Source organism: Cyclopterus lumpus, chromosome 15 (genome assembly GCF_009769545.1).
Source record: "Cyclopterus lumpus isolate fCycLum1 chromosome 15, fCycLum1.pri, whole genome shotgun sequence".
NCBI classification, from domain to species: domain Eukaryota; kingdom Metazoa; phylum Chordata; class Actinopteri; order Perciformes; family Cyclopteridae; genus Cyclopterus; species Cyclopterus lumpus.
In genome coordinates, this window is record NC_046980.1 from 23114117 (window position 1) to 23136307 (window position 22191).

General features: G+C 40.9%; 1 protein-coding gene across 9 annotated transcripts in view; it reads right to left on the reverse strand.

Annotated features, from left to right (window-relative positions):
• Positions 1 to 21071, reverse strand: part of LOC117744071 (cytosolic phospholipase A2 zeta-like) — a 29498-nt gene extending 8427 nt beyond the window's left edge. For 3 of the 9 annotated variants that reach the window (XM_034552164.1, XM_034552172.1, XM_034552171.1), the window contains exons 1-17: positions 17556 to 18286; positions 14706 to 14778; positions 14403 to 14539; positions 14108 to 14239; positions 13956 to 13996; positions 13809 to 13851; positions 12804 to 12858; positions 11336 to 11460; positions 10934 to 11014; positions 10729 to 10763; positions 9673 to 9799; positions 8730 to 8866; positions 2726 to 2948; positions 1501 to 1618; positions 999 to 1136; positions 801 to 908; positions 468 to 647 (exon numbers count right to left, since the gene is read on the reverse strand). In XM_034552164.1, the coding sequence (XP_034408055.1) occupies positions 468 to 647; positions 801 to 908; positions 999 to 1136; positions 1501 to 1618; positions 2726 to 2948; positions 8730 to 8866; positions 9673 to 9799; positions 10729 to 10763; positions 10934 to 11014; positions 11336 to 11460; positions 12804 to 12858; positions 13809 to 13851; positions 13956 to 13996; positions 14108 to 14239; positions 14403 to 14539; positions 14706 to 14778; positions 17556 to 17684 (1882 nt within the window). In that variant the 5' untranslated portion in view covers positions 17685 to 18286. The other 6 variants (XM_034552167.1, XM_034552166.1, XM_034552165.1 and 3 more) reach the window with 6 other exon arrangements.
• Between the last annotated feature and the right edge of the window lie 1120 nt (positions 21072 to 22191).

Consider the following 22191-nt stretch of genomic DNA (forward strand, 5'->3'; position numbering starts at 1 on the left):
AAAACAATCTTCACCATTCTCAGGTTTATTAGGCAGGAGGGATCCATGGTGATCTTGGGTGACTGTAATAGAGAAGTTTGGGGTCGTCCCTCAATCAGAACATCGGCGGTTCGATCCTCGGCTGCTCTAGTCCATGTGTCCTTGGGCAAGACACTTAACCCTAAAATGCTCCCGAAGGCTGTACCATCAGTGTATGAATGGTTATAAATTTTAAGATAATACTAATTGGCAGGTGGCACCTTGCATCAGTGTATGAATGGGTGAATAACATGTAGTGTAAAAGCGCTTTGAGTGGTCGGAAAAGTCGCCAAGCGCTATACAGGTCATTTTCAATTCACGCAGAAATTTGCATTTTACTTGAACATAATGTACCCTTTGCACTTGCAGGTAGAGGCTCAGTATTGTTCCAAAGTTTTTGAATTATGGGTGAAAAGAAAAATATCAACAACAGAACTGTGAGTGCCTACCTTTCCAGGCAACAAAGCTGCTGTGTTGATTGTAGTCCATGTGCATGAAGAGTCCACGCATAAAATTATACATTTCAGCAATGGCTGGACGATTTTTGAAGAAATCAGTCACTGCACTGGTGATATCTGTGGTTGGACATATGAGCTGTGTGTCCAGAGTTGATGGTTCAGTGTCAACGTCTGTCAAAAGAACAATAAATCTCAATAATAACTACAGTAAAAAGATTTTACAATTATGTTATATGGTTTGTTGTATAAACATTGAATATAAGTAATGTAAACATTTAATCTATAAAATGAGATAAGAAAAATGTTTAATCATCATAGCTGTACCGATGTTGTTGACCTCTGGTCCGAGCCAGGCACCCCAAGAAGGCATGAACCCTGTTGCAAATGTCCATAGCTGGGTCATGCTGACAGAAATAGCACTGCTCCATATTCCTGATTATGTTGGGAAAAAAAATTGGAATTATGTTCAAATTGGTATTGTACTAATGTAGATTTGCATTGCAACAGAAGAAGTGGTCTTACCGATCAGATAAGGGATGCGGACTTCTGGGAGTTTCTTGACAAAATGACCAAGAAAGAACTGACTTCCGAAGGCCTCAGTTTGGACAAATGCCCCATACTTTTGGATGCCTACCTCATACGGGGTAAACTCACACCACTCTGTCAACATGATGTGTTATTACAAAATCAATCAATCCTTCACAATTTGACATTTTGTTCAAGTTCTTTTAGGGGTCTCTATGTGTCCTGAATCTATATGTCACTAATCTGTCTATCCCTGCTATTTATTCCCATATTCATATACATTTCAAAATTAATGATTAATTTCATATAAAAACGACTAAGCCTTCATAGGTGTAATTTGAGTTTTATGCAATACATATTTGACATAGCCAGTATATTAATTAGGCTTCAGTCACCTTGCACAAAGTACTTTCAGGAATACATGGTGTATTACTAGCTGTAATTTCTAGCTAGTACAGTAGTTACAATTCAAATAAAAAATATCATGCAGGATATTTACCAGCTTCAGATTGAAAGCCCTTTGCCATATCCTTCATATTGACAGCAGTGTATATGGGTAAAGGGTTTTGGCCATCATTCACTGCTCTCTGCTGCTCAGACAGGGTACTGGTGACTTTCTGTAATTTCAACCAAACATATTATTATTAATAATTATATTATTTGTAATATATAAAATTAGGTTGCAAAGACATACCCTAATTTGACAGGTAATGTGTAACTTTTCACATGTATGAATCATTTTGTTGTTGTTAAAGGGACGGATTGTAGTATGACTGGCTGTAGAAACTCTGAATCAGCCAGTCCAAGACCCAGTGCCAGGGGTCCCCAAATGCTAGCTTGACTAACGCAGAGCAATTGCTAGCCAGCTAAAATAGAAAAATACTGTCTTGAGTGAGATTGATGCAGACTCCGAGTGATCATAAATTGGCTAGCTTGCTGCTTTCAAATGACATAATCAGCTAATGTTACGAAGCAACCAACACAGATCATTGCAGCATAAACTATAGCTGGGTGACTAGTCGTGGCTTGATTGCTTGCTAACTTTATTGTGATATTAGTTAGTTGGTTAGTTGCCTCACCATAACATGATCCCAACTTGTGTATTATGACAGTGTTCAAAATAAGGTATAAATAAGGTTTCAATAACAGTTTGGTTTGTATAGTGTGGACAGCAACAATTTGTAATTGATCAGATTGTAAACATGTTGTTTGATGATTGCAATTGGAAATGGCTTCAGCCAGGATGGAAGTCCAAGCCCCTCGGAGGATGGAAAAAACACCCATAAACATACCTCACACCACAAGTAAATCTGGCAAGATAGTCCTTAGACTGTTCAAAAAGGACCATTGTCCAAAATCTCATTAACTGAAAAATAAGCCCAATTTATCAGCCATCAGCACTGATCTGTGTTGTGGTGTGCTGCGTTATTTTGACCATCACGGAGCTGATAGTCAAAATAAAATAGAGGAACATTACAGATAGCAAAATTTTTCTAAAAAGGATAATTTCCCAGCGTTCTATTTATATGATGTCGATCATTCAATCACATTCAGTCTTGTGTGTTTTACGACTGTTTTGGCCGATGTTCACTTGCTAATTTAACTGCCACCAATGTCTTTAAACTTTCTGTAAAAGACTTTCTGCAAGTTACACTTAATCATTAAGCTTACAGAGTAATTCACAGTATGATTAAAGTGATAACAGAAATTGTTCAGCTGCTCACCTTCCCAAAGACAAGTTGCTCAAAGACTAGGCCCAACATATCAATGAGTGACACACTGTAACCGTCTTGCTCTTTCTCAGCAATTTCTTCTCTGTAATACTGGAGTTTCTCAGGAGAGAAGACACTCAGCATACTCTTGGTCATCTGTTCCTTCTTTTCTGAGATGACACTGTCCATGTCCTCCTGTGACCAGTTAGCTTCCTGGTACAGAGCAGACATAGCCCTGTTCACATGGGAAGTAATAGTGTATGAGGGGATACAATGATTTAAAATCAATCATAAAACCAGGCACACTTATTCTTACTTAAATAACACACATATAATACATGTTGTTTGTATCACGCTTTACAAGGTACTCAAGGCACTTTACATGGTAAAGAAAAACAATAGAAGCAGAAACAATATAAACAAGAGAGATGACAATAGCAAGAAACAAACTGAGCTAGTATCACAGGTTAAAAGCAGATTGAAATAAATTAGTTTTAAGTGCCATTTTGAAAGTGTTGAAGAATGTCTGAGGTGCTCGGGGAGAGAGTTCCAAAGGGAGGGGGCAACAATGGAGAAGGCCCTGTCCCCCCAGGTCCGATGCTTGGACAGAGTAGGGGGGGTAAGGAGGTTTGCGTCGGCCAGGGGTGTTTGTAGGATTCAAAGAAAGGGAGGGCTAAGCCCCAAGGGGAGCGTCACTCTTCCCAGATTGATCATATTGTCGATAGTGCTACAGGCTCGCTGGGAATGACACTAGACTCAATAGCCCCACTGAAGAAAAAGACAGTGAGGCAAAGGAGGTTTGCTCCCTGGTATAACCCTCAAACCCAAAAACTAAAGCAAACATCACGAAAGCTCGAAAGCATATGGCGTTCCACCAATCTGGAAAAATCACGCTTACTTTGGCGAGATAGCCTTAAAACATATAAAAAGGCTCTCCGTAATGCCAGAGCAGCCTATTACTCATCAGTAATAGAGAAAAATAAGAACAACCCCAGGTTTCTCTTTAGCACTGTAGCCAGGCTGACAGAGTCACAGCTCTGTGGAGCCGTGTATTCCTATAGACCTCAGTAGTAATGACTTCATGAACTTCTTCAATGAAAAGATTATAACTATTAGAGGCAAGATTGATGATCTCTTGCCCTCATCCAGTGCCGATCTGTCCTCAAGTGGCGTTGCCTTGGAAACGGCTGTATGCCCTGGTGTATATTTGGATGGCTTTTCTCCCATTAACCTAGACTAATTGTCTTCAACGGTTTCTACTTCTAAACCGTCTACCTGTCTCTTGGACCCCATCCCAACGAGGCTGCTTAAAGACGTGTTGCCTTTAATTGGCACCTCTGTGCTGGATATTGTTAATGTGTCTTTGCTAACAGGCAATGTACCACATTCCTTCAAAGTAGCTGTAATTAAACCTCTCCTGAAAAAGCCCACTCTTAATCCAGAGGTGTTGGCTAACTACAGACCGATCTCTAACCTTCCCTTCCTCTCTAAGATCCTTGAGAAAGTAGTCGCAAATCAGTTGTGCGACTTTCTACATCAGAATAGTGTATTTGAGGAGTTTCAGTCAAGATTTAGAAAACACCACAGCACAGAGACAGCACTGGTGAAAATTACAAATGACCTCCTAATTGCATCAGATAAAGGACTCATCTCTGTACTGGTCTTGTTAGACCTTAGTGCTGCGTTCGACACCATTGATCATGACATCCTATTACAGAGACTGGATCAGTCGATTGGCATTTCAGGTACCGCACTAAGTTGGTTTAAATCCTATTTATCAGATCAATCTCAATTGGTATTTGTAAACGATGAAGCCTTAATGACCACCAACGTTTATCACGGAGTTCCACAAGGTTCTGTGATTGGACCAATTTTATTTACCTTATATATGCTTCCTTTGGGCAACATTATCAGGAAACATTGCATAAACTTTCATTGCTATGCAGATGATACTCAATTATATCTACCGATCAAACCAGAGGAGACCAACCAGCTCGCTAAAATTCAAGAATGTCTTAAAGAAATAAAAACATGGATGACCTGCAACTTCCTGATGTTCAACTCAGACAAAAGTTATTTTACTGGCCCTGAAAACCTCAGCGATCAATTATCTGGTGATGTGGTTTCTGTAGATGGCATTGCCCTGGCATCCAACACCACTGTAAAGAATCTCGGCGTTACCTTTGACCGAGACTTGTCCTTTAACTCCACGTGAAGCAAATCTCAAGGACTGCATTTTTTCAACTACGTAACATTTAAAAAATATGGCACATCTTGTCCCAAACAGATGCAGAAAAGCTGGTTCACGCGTTTGTTACTTCCAGACTTGATTACTGCAACTCTTATTATCAGGCTGCTCTAATAAGTCTCTTAAATCCCTCCAGTTGATCCAGAATGCTGCAGCTCGTGTACTCACAAAAAGAAAAGAGATCACATTACTCCTGTATTAGCTGCTCTGCACTGGCTCCCTGTAAAATCAAGAATCACATTTGAAATGCTTCTCCTCACCTACAAAGCCTTGATTGGTGATGCACCTTCATATCTTAAGGAGCTTGTAGTACCATATTGCCCCACTAGAAAGCTGCGCTCACTAAATGCGGGGCTACTTGTGGTTCCCAGAGTCCTAAAAAGTAGGATGGGAGCCAGAGCCTTCAGTTATCAAGCTCCTCTTTTATGGAACCAGCTTCCACTTTCAGTCCTGGAGGCAGACAGTCACCTCATTCAAGAATAGACTTAAGACTTTCCTCTTTAATAGCGCTTATAGTTAGGGCTGAATCAGGTTTGCCCTGGTCCAGCCTCTTGATATGCTGCTATAGGCTCATAGGCTGCTGGGGGATGTTTTAGGATACACTGAACACCTAACTCCTCTTCTCTCTCTCCTTATGGATGAATTTCTCCATTGCACCTTATTAACTCTGCTTCCTCCCCGGTGTCTTTGTGACTTCACGTCTCATAGGGTCCATTGGACCTGCAGGTGTCTGATGCTGGTGAGCCGGCCTCCCGCGTTGGCCCTGCTGATGCCCCGCCCCCCCTCTTCTCTACCTCCTTCTGTTTCATGGATTGGAATTCCATTCATACATTGTCATATTCATGTAATGTGTTTATGTAGCTTTGTAATGCTGTTCATTCTGTACACATGACATCTATTGCTTCTGTCCATCCGGGAAGAGGGATCCTCCTCTGTTGCTCTCCTGAAGGTTTCTTCCCTTTTTTCCGTGTGAAAGGTTATTTTTGGGGAGTTTTTCCTGATTCGATGTGAGGTCCTGGGACAGGGAAGTCGTATGTGTACAGATTGTAAAGCCCTCTGAGGCAAATTTGTAATTTGTGATATTGGGCTATACAAAATAAACTGAATTGAACTCTTGCGAATGTGCGCGCAGATCATTTTTCTTGAGGCCCCTGATATCCTTTGTTTCTGACAGTTCATAGATTAGTTCAATCAGAAAGAGTGTGATTTTGCACTGTAGCTTTGCTTCATTCAGTATATGATAACACAAGAGACAGGATTTCAGGGTCATAGTGATGGACACATTCTGTACCTACCTGGACTTACAGGTAAACTTGAATGTAAGCAAGTAACAATCGTTAACAACTACCGACAGCCACATTCTGTAACTACCTGGACTTACAGGTAAGCCTGAATGTAAGCAGGTAACACTTGTATACCGACTGAATTCTGGATGTATTGTAGTTTATCTATGATTTTGGTGGATGTGTCGTACAGGATGCTGTTGCAGTAGTCCAGTCGAGAGGTGACGTAGGCGGGGATGAGTGTTTCAGCGGCTGAAGAAGAGCGCGAGGGGCGTAGACGGGCAACGTTTTTAGAATGAAAGAAGGTGTTTTTTTGTGATGTTTTTGACGTGGCATTTAAAGGAGAGGGTTGGATCAAAGATGACACCAAGGTTACAGATGTGTGTGGAAGCAGGAACAGAGGTGCCATCGATGCAGAGGGAGAAGTTGTGGTGGGATTTGTGTAGTGAAGTGGTGCCGATGAGGATTTCAGATTTGTCGCTGTTGAGTTTGAGGAAGTGTGCTTGCATCCAAGTCTTTATATCTGTAAGGCAGTTGCTGATGGTGGAGTAGGTAGTGGGTGTGATGGATTTGGCGGAGATGTAAAGCTGTGTGTCGTCGGCGTAGCAGTGAGCTTGGAGACCGTGGTGGCGTATGATGTTGCCAACGGGGGGCAATTAGAGGATGAAGAGGAGGGGGCCGTGTACTGAACACCTTGAGGGACTGGGGTTGTGTCAGACTTGGATTTATTGATGATAATGAACTGTTGGCGGTCAGAGAGGTATGACTTGACCAGGAGAGGGCTGTGACAGTAATGTGGAGGGAGGACTCAAGACGGGAGAGGAGGATGGAGTGGTTGATGGTGTCAAAGGCTGCACTGAGGTCCAGTAGGATGAGGATGTTGAGGGAGTGGTCATCAGACGAGAGGAGGAGGTCATTGGTGACTTTGATTAGGGCGGTTTCTGTGCTGTGGTGAGATGTGAATCCGGGTTGAAATCCCAACCCGTGTTGTGATTTGATTTTAACGTGGCATGGAAAATTCATGTCACAATAAAAATCAATTAATTCAGTGAAACAAAGTTAAATCATTGTCATTTTACATATGTTATTGATAGATAATTTACATTGTTTGTCTCCAGAGGGGAAATCAAAATGCCATAGCACTACCAAACAGACTAAATTATGAGTTATATATTGACTTGGTCAATATGAAATATAATACAGTGGGCTTTACAAATGATTCAAGTGCTATTTAATGTTCCGGGTGTTCAAAGAGTAGAGTTGTTGTAATGTCCGAAATGATCTCCTGTATCACTCCTTTACACTGGGGTTAGGGTGGGATATGTCTCTTGCTAAAGGTGCTCTTTAGCTTGATGGTCATGCTGTATAGGAGAGGAGGTGTTATCCACCAGCAGTTTTGCCAGCGTTCTGCCCTCCGCCACCTGCTGTGACCAACTTAGACCTCCAATTAGACCAGCAATGACCTCCGTTAGCATCCTTTGCTTTGATGCCCTTGACCTGAGCTCTCTCAGGAAGTAAATATGTCTCAGGCCCTTTTTGTAGATGACCTCGGTCCAGTTTATTGTTCAGTTGGACACCCAAGTACTTGTCGGTGGTGACGATCAATCCCACAGATGCAGAAAGTGGGGCCTTCCTCTTATTATATAAAAGAATCTCTTTTGTTTTGACCACATCCAGCTGCAAGTGGTTTTCTCACACCACTTAACAAAGCGGTCCACCAGGCCCTTGTCCTCCTCTTGATCACACGCCCCACAATGACATTACTGTACAGTTTGTGCGGGGAGGAATACGCCTACTACAGCAGGTTTTCAATGTTATTGAGTCATCCACACCCACAGAAAAATCTGTAATATATGACTTCTTCATTTAACTAATCAATGTATGTGCCACAAGGTAAAGCACACACCTTTTTTGGTCTTGGCCGAGTCCTCCAGTTGTATGATTGGTATTTACAAATGCCTGTGCATTGGCCAGTAGGATGTCCAGCATTTAATAACTGCACAGCAAGTATTATTATTTGTCTGATATTTGAATGAAAAATTCTCCAAAAAAGGTACCAACAGCACAAATATGGCTGAGAGGTAAAGTTGAACTCAAATTAGCTCAGGGGACAGCTAGCAGCTGTGATGGCACCCACCATTAATTAAAAGTGGCCATGCCCTTAATTAGTTCGATACAAATTCACCCCGTTGTCCTGATCAAGGATATTAGTTAAAGAGACCAAACCGTTCTTTGCAAACATATTATAAAATTTCTGCTGTAAAGTTTGGCCTTTTAACATGGAGGTCTATGGGGATTGACTTTTTTGAGTCAGCCTCAAGTGGCAATTCGATGACCCAGAGTTTTTTGCAACTCCGCATCGGTTTCTTTAAGCCTCGGAGGTTGCCGACGTGTCTTTTGCCCCACTGCCTTGTTTTCTTGTTTTTAATTACACGATTGAAATTAAGATATTGCGTTCACTTGACTACTCAATTGGTTCACTCACCATGTGGATCCAGAAACACCAGTGATGTAACTGACAGCATCCAGGACCCCGATATCCTTCAGGCCTCTCAGGCTACCAAGCAGGCCCGTCATTGCTCTGGACCCTCCCCCTGAAGCCACCACTGCTATCGCCGGCACCTGAACAGAGAATACAGAGGTGTGGCTTGTGCAGCTCTTTGAGTTTGACCAAATACTGAATGATATTTAGTAGCTTATGTTTAATGTACACCTGGTCACCAGCTTGCTTTCAATGTCAGCACGCTTTTAGCCGAGGCTATTTGGTCATCAATCAAAATATTGGATCAATTGAAAATGTTGCTTTGATGAAAGAAGTTGTTATTAAATTGTATCCTGTGGGGGAAATGAGTGCCTGTATTTTTCTGTATTTGACAATGCTCTCTTATATCTAAAGATACATTTTTCACATTTATACTAGGGATGCTAATAATTTTTTTCTGACCAATAGCAACACTTGTTAATCGGTCATTAACCGTAAACTCCCAAGCCACACATCTTCAAATATAACCTGATGCACAAACCAGTTAAATCCATCTAACACAACTGCAGTGTATACTCAAGAAGAAACTGAGTCAGCTCCCCTGTCCAGGACAATAAGCAGCCACAATGTTGTATGCATTTTCGTGGGCATAATATCGTGGACGCATGCAGCCCAGCCCACTTTCCCTGTCAGTTTTTCAGCTTTGAGATTATCAGCTGTGTATCTTCCTGGTACACACTGTCATGGTGGCCGTCAGTGTATCGCAGCTTCAGACTTCATGATGTCACAGTCATAGGCACCATAGCATGTTAGTCTTGACTTCTGGCACACGTTTTGGCATTACATTGTTTTTTTTATTGATCAACAAAATGATTAGCAAATTGGCATTGGCAGGGTGGTGGACAGGGGTACAAGGGGAAAAGTAACAGAAAGAGTTGCACTCTACCTTTTTAGGATCAGTTGGAGCGCCAAAAAGCTCCTGCAAAGCCTGTGCCACTACAACGCTCCTCTTCTTCAGGTACTCTTTCTCTTGAGTTGGGATGTCAAAGTCCAGACGAATTGCAATACCCTCGCTGTGGATTTCCAAGTGTAACAAAACACAGAAGAGATCAGTGAAACAATGATATTTAGCTTTGTGTTGACAGTTTCACCCTGCTGGATGCCCAAGTTCATATCATTTGGTTCTTGGATTATTTTACTGGTTTTGCTCGAAGTCTCTTAGCTCCAATAAGGGAAATCTGAAAGGTGCTCTATTGAAAATTCAGATATAGTGGAGATATTACATTACATTTAATTTAGCTGACGCTTTCATCCAAAGCGACTTACAATAAGATTAGTTTACTTTTACAATATTAGTCTACCTGAGCAGAGAATGAGTCCCTCTCCCTATGTGTGTGTTGTAATCATAGACTGTTTATAAGAATTGGACGTAGTCATTGTGACGTTCACCCATTGGTTTGTGGACTGATGTTTTGAAGCATTGAGTTCAGCGGTTTCTCCGTTGCCATCTTGAAATACGGCCATAGCCATGTTGTTGTGTTTGTGGAAGACATGAACAGAAGTTACCATATTTAGAATGCGGAGGAGGTACGTAGTGATACTAAAGGTCTTTTTGACTCTAAATTACCATAATTTACTAAATGAACATCACGCTGTATTGAAGAAAACTTGAAACTAGAGATTGAGACCATAAACTCATGTTTACTGTACTTTATAGTGCTTTTCTAGTCTTCTAGTCAGGGGCTACAAAGTATGGTACCACCAATGCAAGGATGATCTATCCATTCATACACTGCAGGCACAGCTCGTGGGAGCAGTTTTTGGGGTTACGTGTCTTTCCCAAGGACACATCACATGGACTCGCTTAAACTGCCGATCCTCTGATTGAAGGACAACACTGTTCTAACACTAACCACAGTTGCCCACATAGTCTTTAGGTGTAATATGTTGGAGTTCACATACTTTTGATTATATTGTATAGTGGAAGTAAGAAGCTCCTTACCCTTCATGTGTTTCCATGTTGAAATCCACTGTGTCCTGTGTTGAGAAAAAGCCACATTGCCATTAAACATTTATTATTTAAACTACAGCCCTATATGATCAAATTCAGCCAGGGGGCCCATAAACGCTTGGGTCGGCCTTTCCTCAGATCTTCAGCTGGTCAAAACCAGAGGACCAGTTAATCCAGCTGCACACACACTTCTTACCTGATCAATACAAAGGGACACTTTGCCTGCATAGTTGGCTGGTAGCGGCTGGAGATTTGTATACGTTTCCATTGGAAAATGCTGATAGAGAACAGGAACAATAGCCATGTTATACTTTCTTTCTAGATTTTGATAATAAGAAAAATAATTTACTATGAAGATCTTAAAAAAAGAAAAATAAGTTTATTTCTTGACGTTCCGGCCAACTGTGCACTGGAGATTGTACCATTAATCGTCCATTTATTTATAGTTAGGTACTAGTGTTGTATGTTTCTGGAAACCTACGATTCTAACTATCTACTCCATTTCAAGATCAGACGACCACAGCAGCTACAGTCAACGTTTTTGTCAGACAACAACAAACAAACGTTTTTAAAATCAAGCTGACTCATTAACACTCACTATCACTCCTAGTTCTGTCTCCAAATCTCTGTTGATGTAGAAACGCAGTTTTGGGGTTTCCTGTTCAATAATTGTGATATTCTCACAAAAGGCACCCCTCAGTTTCAGCACCTTGTTCCACAAACCTGGTGAAAGAAACGTACCCACAAGAGAACAGTGTCATGTTACTCTGTTGAAAATGATAAATACCAATGTTGTTGCTTAAAGTCAAAGTTATACTAAAGTCATCCATTTGTCTGATGAAGGCTTCTCCAAGGTTTCTTGATTTTTGTTATTTGCTTTCTTCCACAAAAAGTAGGAGGGTCTGCACATTTTTAAAAGCCTGAACAGCCACACATAGGCTGCAATGCTCAGTTAATAACACCAGCTTTATAGATAGATACAAGTTAAGGTGCATGGCAATCCAGCCAATGGAAGAGAGTGGGACACAAAGCCAAATATTGGAACCTCATGGTGGATAGAGGTAACTAATCTGAGGATCAGCACAGCCTTTAGGGTTCATCCTCTGGGGACCATGAATGTAGAAAAATGTACAATCTTCTTTCTGTTTGCTGTAAATATGTGCCCCTACATAAACAAGAGGACAACTCGCTGGAGTATGAATAGATATATAGCTATAATTGTTGCACACACAGTCAGAGAGTATGACGCTCGGTTTTCCACAGAGACCATGCGCCTTACACTTGATATGACAAACAGTATTTTTAATGCATCCAGCAGTTATGGCGCAGCATTCATATTCATTTGGAGTTCTGTCTTTGGATACTCAGTTATTGTAAGTCTAATATTCACTTTTCTCTCTAAGTCTTGAAGGAATATGCTCCATGATGTTCACTAGCCATTCCCCAACTTTGTCAGAGTTGTGAGATCCTTTGCTGAAAAAAGCTGAATGTTGTGAAGAAGCTGAAATGCTCGGTGAGCTGAAGGAAATTACAAGTCGAGTAAAAATAATAGTTCACTGAGGGTTCGTAAAGAGTGACCTATTTCACAGTATAGATAGTCAAACAATAAAATTATTAATATTTTTAAAGTATTTAAAGCAGACGTGAATTTATTAATGGTCACCTATTTGGTGATTTCCAATAACAACACAGTCCTTCATATCTGTGAAGCTGTAAAAAAAAATTGTGAAAAACATATTTGGTGAACAGGACAATGAAAACCTAAGTAATTTCAACCTGACTTAATGGTAAATGGACCTGTACTTTTCTAGTCTTCCAACCACTCAAAGAGCTTTAACACTACTTATCATTCACATTTACAACCATTTATACATGGAGGACAGGGGCCATCAGGACTCTAACTAACATTCACACAACACAGGAGTTAACAGTCTTGCCCAAAGACACATCGGCATGGACTAGCGGAGCCGGGGATCGAACCGCCAATCCTCTGATTGAAGGACAACCCTGATCTACCACTGAGCCACAGTCAATTAATGAATTGGATAGAATTGTAGACTACATACGGTCGTTACTTCGTAGCTTGTCAAGGTTAATATCCAGTACAGAGAACGGGGAAGCCTGGAAGACAAAGAGAGATGAGTTAGTCTGGTTAATCAAAATAAGATACATTTAATAATAATTATTCCCACACGCTAGAGGACCTGCCTGCTCTGTGTCAAGAGACAGCTAAATGGTCTTATATGTATAATTAGTTTTAAGATTCAAGACAGATTGTTGGATTGCACACACTGCAGGGTTAAGTCTTCACCCGGCTGTGAGAAGTTTAGACCCCTCTGCACCACAATCACAGTCTTCAGTCCATCCATATAAAACATACTTGTGCTTTTTCCCTCGGGCCAGTGATCCTTCAGAAGTGTCAGCAATGAACATAGAAGGTAATTCATGACAGACAAAAAGTCAATAGGTGAAATTAACTCATTTTTCTTTATATATATTTTGGAACCTTAGTTTACAATATCAATGAGCCAGTTCATTGTTTCTGAGTAGGCGTAATTAACGGAATAACGCACAAGAGGGCAGCGCTGAGCTGAAACATTCATGCAAGGTCAAATTATGAGACACCGACCCGTTTATGGGTCGTCCAGTTGGAAAACACCATCATTTAATGGTGCTGACACTATTTGTTTTATGGGTATTAATTGACAGTTATATTTTGATATGTATTTAAGTTATTGTGATTGAAGTTTATATTTTCTTTGATCAACTTGTTAATCAAATATATTTAAATGTGATTAATGGCCATTTTTCTAGAGTAGTTCATAATTGTAGATGCTTTGAGAAAAAGATGAGAAAATGTTGATGGGAAACATGTAATCCAGCATGAATATTTTGTGAAAAATTGCACTATTTTTTGTTCTTTTCTAAGGTGTTGTCATGTTGCAAGTTGGTGATCATCCATACCTTTTCAGGGTTCGAGCCAACATGGAGAATGGAATACTGATGTAACATTGGTTCCTGGAGTGTACTCATTAAGGTGTATATTGCTGATGTCATTTGAGAAATCTTACCACAAGGACGCCATTAGTGAGATATTCACAAGGGGGGTCCTCACTACGAAAAGACAAGTTATTTATTTTTAACCGGTTCAAACAGTGAATAAATAAATACATGTTTTGATAGAGGACAACAAAGTAAAAACAGTAATATACAGTTACCACTGAAGTAGCTCAAACGCTATCAGAAGTTTGCCCTCTGTCTATAGAAAAGTGAACAAGGGAAAATCCTTCAACCATATTCATTCGACTAATTGTCAGTTTGTAACAGAGCAGCCCTCAGTGCATTACAATCACACAGCGCAAGTTTTTACCTCTGGGTTTATAGTGAAGGCCTTGGTCTCCTTCATCCCGATTGTGAGATTTGTGACATCAAACAGAAGCTCGGCAAACTTGTCATCCGGCGCAAAAGGGTCCTCATCATATAGCGTGATCTCTAAAATGTTCTGGGGAAACAGCAGAAAGGTTTTCTGAGTCGACGAGCTTTGGACTTCTACTCTTAAAAATTTACTTTTGTACTTGCTACTAACTGAACTGGTTCTTTCCACAGTGGGCTGAACACCAGCAGTCAGTCAGACGCTTGTGTTTGATGCCATTGAGAAGACTCACTTTCACATGGGTGGGGACCCGGAAGGTAAACGTTTCATTCCATTCTGGGTTGTTATTGTTGGACACAGTTGTTGTACGGTAGGTTTTTGCCGTTGCTGTCGGGAGAGTGAGAATCACGTAGCAGTCGGATTCAGACCCTGGAACAGAGACAGGAAAATGGAGTTTCAGTTTTGCAATGATTAAGCAGTACTACTCCTGCTATGTCAGTTTCAAATGAACATTATTTTTTTAAAAGGCATTAAGTGTCATTACAAAACATGCAGAGCGCATATTGTTACTTAACAAACTGAAAGCCATACTTACAGTAATCTTTGGAGGGATTTTTTTCTGCTCTCAGTATGGTCACATTCAAGTTCAAATAAGAGATAGTTTCCTTCTGTTGAATAAGTCCCCAAAAAGCAATTATGAAAATATAACTTATGTCCAAGCTACATAAGTTATACAATATGTATGAATGAACACCGTGTTTTACTGTCATTATATTTATATATATATATATATATATATATATATATATATATATATATATATATATATATATATATATATACACATACATACACACACACATGAAATGTGTCCTCTGCATTTAAGCAGTAATGGGCTGCTGTGAAGTGCCCGGGGAGCAACTGGGGTTCAGTGTCTTGCTCAAGGACATTTCGACATGCAACTATGGGGAGAGCAGGGATCGAACTGGGTACCTTCTGGTTACGGGACGACCGATCATCCCCCATGAGCTACAGCTACGCTACATTTCCACTATAATCAATTCAACTGGCTACACCAGGAGAACAACATGTACGTGTTGCTTATGCATCAGAGATCCACTCTACAAATAGGCGTCTTCTACAAAAACATTTTTTATTTACATGAAGCATATGTTTCGCTTTTACACTGAAATGGAACCAATATTTTTTCTTTTATTTAACTGCTGACATAGAAAATGACTTCCAATAGATCTTGTCTCGGTCTCAGAAATTAACAATCAGGGAGGTAGAGGAGTGGCTGAAGGCAGGTGAAGGGAATGAACAATCAGGGAGGTAGAGGAGTGGCTGAAGGCAGGTGAAGGGAATGAACAATCAGGGAGGTAGAGGAGTGGTTGAGGGCAGGTGAAGGGAATCAACAATCAGGAAGGTAGAGGAGTGGTTGAAGGCAGGTGAAGGGAATGAACAATCAGGGAGGTAGAGGAGTGGTTGAGGGGAGGTGAAGGGAATGAACAATCAGGGAGGTAGAGGAGTGGTTGAGGGCAGGTGAAGGGAATGAACAATCAGGGAGGTAGAGGAGTGGCTGAAGGCAGGTGAAGGGAATGAACAATCAGGGAGGTAGAGGAGTGGTTGAGGGCAGGTGAAGGGAATCAACAATCAGGGAGGTAGAGGAGTGGTTGAGGGCAGGTGAAGGGAATCAACAATCAGGGAGGTAGAGGAGTGGTTGAGGGCAGGTGAAGGGAATGAACAATCAGGGAGGTAGAGGAGTGGCTGAAGGCAGGTGAAGGGAATGAACAATCAGGGAGGTAGAGGAGTGGTTGAGGGCAGGTGAAGGGAATGAACAATCAGGGAGGTAGAGGAGTGGTTGAAGGCAGGTGAAGGGAATGAACAATCAGGGAGGTAGAGGAGTGGTTGAGGGCAGGTGAAGGGAATGAACAATCAGGGAGGTAGAGGAGTGGCTGAAGGCAGGTGAAGGGAATGAACAATCAGGGAGGTAGAGGAGTGGTTGAGGGCAGGTGAAGGGAATCAACAATCAGGGAGGTAGAGGAGTGGTTGAGGGCAGGTGAAGGGAATCAACAATCAGGGAGGTAGAGGAGTGGTTGAGGGCAGGTGAAGGGAATGAACAATCAGGGAGGTAGAGGAGTGGCTGAAGGCAGGTGAAGGGAATGAACAATCAGGGAGGTAGAGGAGTGGCTGAAGGCAGGTGAAGGGAATGAACAATCAGGGAGGTAGAGGAGTGGTTGAGGGCAGGTGAAGGGAATGAACAATCAGGGAGGTAGAGGAGTGGCTGAAGGCAGGTGAAGGGAATGAACAATCAGGGAGGTAGAGGAGTGGTTGAGGGCAGGTGAAGGGAATGAACAATCAGGGAGGTAGAGGAGTGGTTGAGGGCAGGTGAAGGGAATCAACAATCAGGGACAGGGCAGACAATCACAGGGACAGGAAGTTCATGGAAACAGAGGGCAGAAGAGACAGGACTTCAACATAAAACAGGAAGCTTACAGGATGTGACAGTCGGCAGCAGCCTGAGGTGGAGAGTTGAATAGCCAATGGGGTGCGAGAGATGATCTTTTATAATTTGGGTCAGTAAATTCAGAGGGGCAGTAAAGCTTTATTCTTGCAGCTTGTGCGTTGTGGTGTTTAGAGGACGAGGCACTGAAGGACGATACTGAGATATTCAAATGAATTTATTAATTTCATTTAATATGGCAATTTTGAACGGTGAACAGTTAAATCGAAACTACTTAGGTGTCGTTCGGCCTTAAATCAGAGGATCGCAGTTCGATCCCCAATACCACTAGTCCATATCGATACGCGTTTGGGCAAGACACTTATCCCCAGAAAATGAGAACTATATGCTTATGATGTTAATATGCAAAGTTAAAGAGGTGTTAACACTAAGTAATGAAGGATTGCAGTTTTCTTAATTCATCATAAGGGGGTGTCGTATATGAAGCTTGTCTTCTCACTGTAACAATATTACACAACTACATTTGTAGTAAAAATTACAAGTGAGAGCTTCAGATGTGATGTCTGACTAAGTAAAAACCCTTTTGAAAAAAAAAAAATGTTAAGGTCTTTTAACTTTGCAGTCTAGCACACTTTGCTAAAATATCAGTAATATTTACATTTGACACTTTTCAGCCACATGATACAGCATGGTGTTGCTTTTAATATTTCATTCCCAAACTATTTTCAATAGTTTGGGAATTAAATGTTTATTCCCTTTATCTCATAATGCTAACAAATGCACAATTGTTACAATAACCAAAATAGTCACAGTAAAAAATACTTCTGTGGCTAAATTAATATATTGCCTTGAAATGATACAGAAACATATAGTAGAAATTAAAAGAAAAATACAATAACAGCACCACAAACTAATTGTTAAATATTAAGCAAACAATACAACCTTACAGGAGTATCATGATGATTTTTATGTTGTACTCACCACTGCCATTATGAAAGTCAGACAGTTTCCCAGAGTGTTGCAAGAAAGCAGCTGTACTGGAGTCTCGATAAGTAGGCTACTATCTGGACGAAAGACAGAAGTTACAACATCCTGAGCAGAACCTTTCATGCATTCAGAATACTTTCTTTATATTCAGTTAGAAATGGCATCTACACTGGATCCTCTTCTGGTTGGCTGAAAGTCTCTCTCTCCTCTTGTGTGTAGCTCCATTTTTGTCCAATAGTCTGAGGAAGAAAACGCTTTCCACATTCCAACAAGTCCAAACAAGCCAGACTGGTGTATGCAGCCTGTTAGATAAGCCCCTCACACAGGGCTAGCTATTTTACCAGCTCTCTGTTTAAAGCGTCCGGATCTCCGTTGATTGTAGGAGATCTGTTTAAGCTGGTGTTGAGGAAACTCGCCTGGCTGTCACACGGCCGTCCGTCCTGACGTCTACCCCGCTTCCTCTGACTTCTCCCCTCTTGGCCAAGAGGAGCTATCAGTCGTGTCAATTAATCGTAGCGTTCCTCTAATGGACCTTGGCTCTTGATAAGTTGCCAGGATGGGTTTAAATAGCTAAGAATAAGGGTCTGTTTAGTGGACTTAGTTTAATGTTTACAACTTAAACATGTACTCATAAAGAATTAGAAAAAGAGGAACTTCTTCTATTTCCCTCTTGGTGCAACCCGTCCCTTCCTGAGCTGAGCGTGTGTGGAAACCTCTTACCGGTTTCCTTCTGATCAATCAAAATCATCAGTACATATTATTCCTTGGTTATTAAATATCACAATATCACAATACCCAATGCAAAAATCAAACTTCTCGGTTATACTCATTTGTTCTCATACTTTGCGTTCCTTGATGGGATCTTATAGTCCAGTACCCTATGCCTTTCGTTCTGGGAAGCTTCTCTTGGATCTCAACTCCACTTAACATAGGAACACTATCCAAACCTTTTGTTTTTACCAAATACCTACTTGTTGAGACACAATGGTGCAATTCTTAATGTTTGCCATTATTCAAGTTTCATTTCAGTTCCTCATAAGACTTTGGCTAAAAGACTGCAAATCACTTAATGCACCACCAGCAGGCCAGTGCAGGCTGCTAATTACTGTAAGTTGGAACACCTGCAAATGGAAAGTCTCTCAGCAAATCTCTCAGGAAACATTTCAGCAGAGACGGAGAAGGCAAGCAAGGATCCAACTTATGGTCCAACCAAAGAAGCCACTGGTACTATAACAAGAGTTTTGTTGTGATGTGCTTTCTTCTTTGAATTCATTTGTTGGATTGAAATTGTTTAAAGTTTATTTGTTTTGTGTTTTGAAGGTTTTCAACCAACCAGTCAATAAACAAATAAGGACAAAATAAATATTGAGCTGTGTTGGAAAGAGTTGTCCCGTGCGTCCTTTGGGGTTCATGTACCAGGCCATTTCAAGTTGGGCAAGAGTTGAAGAAAACACGTAGGAACTTGACACTCATCAGGTACTGACATACCAGGCCATGTCCTACAGCAAAGTATAGTGCATTATTATGTTGCTGTTTACCTACACTGCAGGACATAACCACAATCACCAAACACATATTTACCTTTACCTACCTAACAGACACTTACTTGGGGGTGACTGTGACTCGGTGGTAGAGCAGGGTCGTCCTTCAATCAAAGGATTGGCAGTTCGAGCCCTAGCTCTGCTAGTCCATATCGATGTATCCTTGGGCAGGAAATTTAACCCCAATTCCCCCCAGGCTGTTCCTGCAGTGTATGAATGAGTATAAATGATTAGTTTGTCCTGGGCAGACGGCACCTAGCATTGTATGAATGGGTGTGAATGGGTGAATGATGATATGGAGTGTTCTGAAGACTAGAAAAGGGAAGTACAGTGTAGGAGCGCAGGGATTAACAAAGTCGACAAGCGTCTCTATCTGGCTGCACACCTTCTGTGGACGTTTATTCACACACACACACACACATATTTCTCTCGAAACACTGACATCCCTTCACCTTTAACCCCCAAATGCCATTGCGTTACCATGGTTACATTACTGCTCTTAAAGGGACACTGTCACTCATATCCTAAGTCATCATAGTAATATGATTACTTCCCACTACACCACTAGTCCTGCTGAATTATGTCAAGCAGAGTCCACTACAACAGTCCATTTACCTACAGAACAGACACTTACCTTTGCCTACAGAACAGACACTTACCTTTACCTACAGAACAGACACTTACCTTTACCTTCAGAACTGACACTTACCTTTACCTACAGAATAGACACTTACCTTTACCTACAGAACAGACACTTACTTTTACCTACAGAACAGACACTTACCTTTACCTTCAGAACTGACACTTACCTTTACCTACAGAATAGACACTTACCTTTACCTACAGAACAGACACTTACCTTTACCTACAGAACAGACACTTACCTTTACCTTCAGAACTGACACTTACCTTTACCTACAGAATAGACACTTACCTTTACCTACAGAACAGACACTTACTTTTACCTACAGACACTTGCCTTTACCTACAGAATAGACACGTACCTTTACCTACAGAACTGACACTTACCTTTACCTACAGAACAGACACTTACCTTTACCTACAGAACAGACACTTACCTTTACCTACAGAACTGACACTTACCTTTACCTACAGACACTTACCTTTACCTACAGAATAGACACTTACCTTTACCTACAGAACTGACACTTACTTGTACCTACATAATAGACACTTACCTTTACCTACAGAACTGACACTTACTTTTACCTACAGACACTTACCTTTACCTACAGAACTGACACTTACTTTTACCTACAGACACTTACCTTTACCTACAGAATAGACACTTACCTTTACCTACAGAACTGACACTTACTTGTACCTACATAATAGACACTTACCTTTACCTACAGAACTGCCACTTACTTTTACCTACAGACACTTACCTTTACCTACAGAACTGACACTTACTTTTACCTACAGACACTTACCTTTACCTACAGAACAGACACTTACCTTTACCTACAGACACTTACCTTTACCTACAGAACAGACACTTACCTTTACCTACAGACACGTACCTTTACCTACAGAACAGACACTTACCTTTACCTACAGAACTGACACTTACCTTTACCTACAGAACAGACACTTACCTTTACCTACAGAACTGACACTTACCTTTACCTACAGAACTGACACTTACTTTTACCTACAGACACTTACCTTTACCTACAGAACAGACACTTACCTTTACCTTCAGAACTGACACTTACCTTTACCTACAGAACTGACACTTACTTTTACCTACAGACACTTACCTTTACCTACAGAACTGACACTTACTTTTACCTACAGACACTTACCTTTACCTACAGAACATACACTTACCTTTACCTACAGACACTTACCTTTACCTACAGAACTGACACTTACCTTTACCTACAGACACTTACCTTTACCTACAGAACTGACACTTACCTTTACCTACAGAACTGACACTTACCTTTACACAATGAGTTGTCCCGTGCGTCCTTTGGGGTTTATGTACCAGGCCATTTCAAGTTGGGCAAGAGTTGAAGAAAATTACAAATACCTTTTGTATTTGTAATTTTCTATTCCTCTTTTATGTTCATTGCTTATATGGCATTGTCTCCTTTGCCTCATGTATGTTCTGAAATATTTACTTGTATAGACGTTATGTTTTGCCTTTCTTCTATGTAGAGCACTTTGTAAACCCTGTTTTTAAAGGTGCTATATAGTTATTATTTACCTACCTAACACATACTTACCTTTTCCTACCTAATACATCTTACCGTTACCTACCTAACACATACCTACTGTGATGGATAACATGTTTTAAATCTCCCCCTGAAGATTAGTTCCAAGAACGCCAGACGTAGACAGACACAGCGGGAAGCTCAGACCAAATAACGATAAGAGAGTGACGGGGGGGAGAGATGTCAGCAAGAACCTCCACGTTTCTTAGAGGAACCGGCTTGAACTGGGGCAGGAATTAAACTGAGGGACGAGAAATGATACGTAATGAGGGAATGGACGGGGGATGCACCTGCTTTGAGTGCGATGTTATAATATGTCAATGTGTTTGTTCGGGAGTTGGGAAAGACGGATGTGGAGCGAGGTTGTTGTCTTTAATACCAAACTCTCTGTGTTCTGTGGGTGTCTGATGACTGAGGTCCAGTGTGTGAGTATCCTGTGGCGTCTTACCGGCAGTCAGATAGGAGAGAGAAACAAGTTTATACAGCATCAGGTCAAGAGATTAGTCAGCATCGACCAAGGAGGAAGAAATCCACTTTGAATGAGAAACCACATGCAAGTCTGCCTGTTTTCTTAGGTTATTGAGATGTGAAGTGCCAAACACCATATGAATGACTTTGACACCAATGTTTACCCAGTAATTTTGGGGAGGATTAATATGTTTCATGTAGTAGTTGTATTAATTAATTTCTTTATATTGTTTTATACTGTTGATGTAATTTTGTTGAAAGATTTCATTAACAATATATCTGATAAAGTTAATCTGGTTTTGATCAATTTTCCATATTATATACAAGTTGATAAGGTTACAAAGTTACACGTTTTTTTATTTGTCATTGTACAGCAAG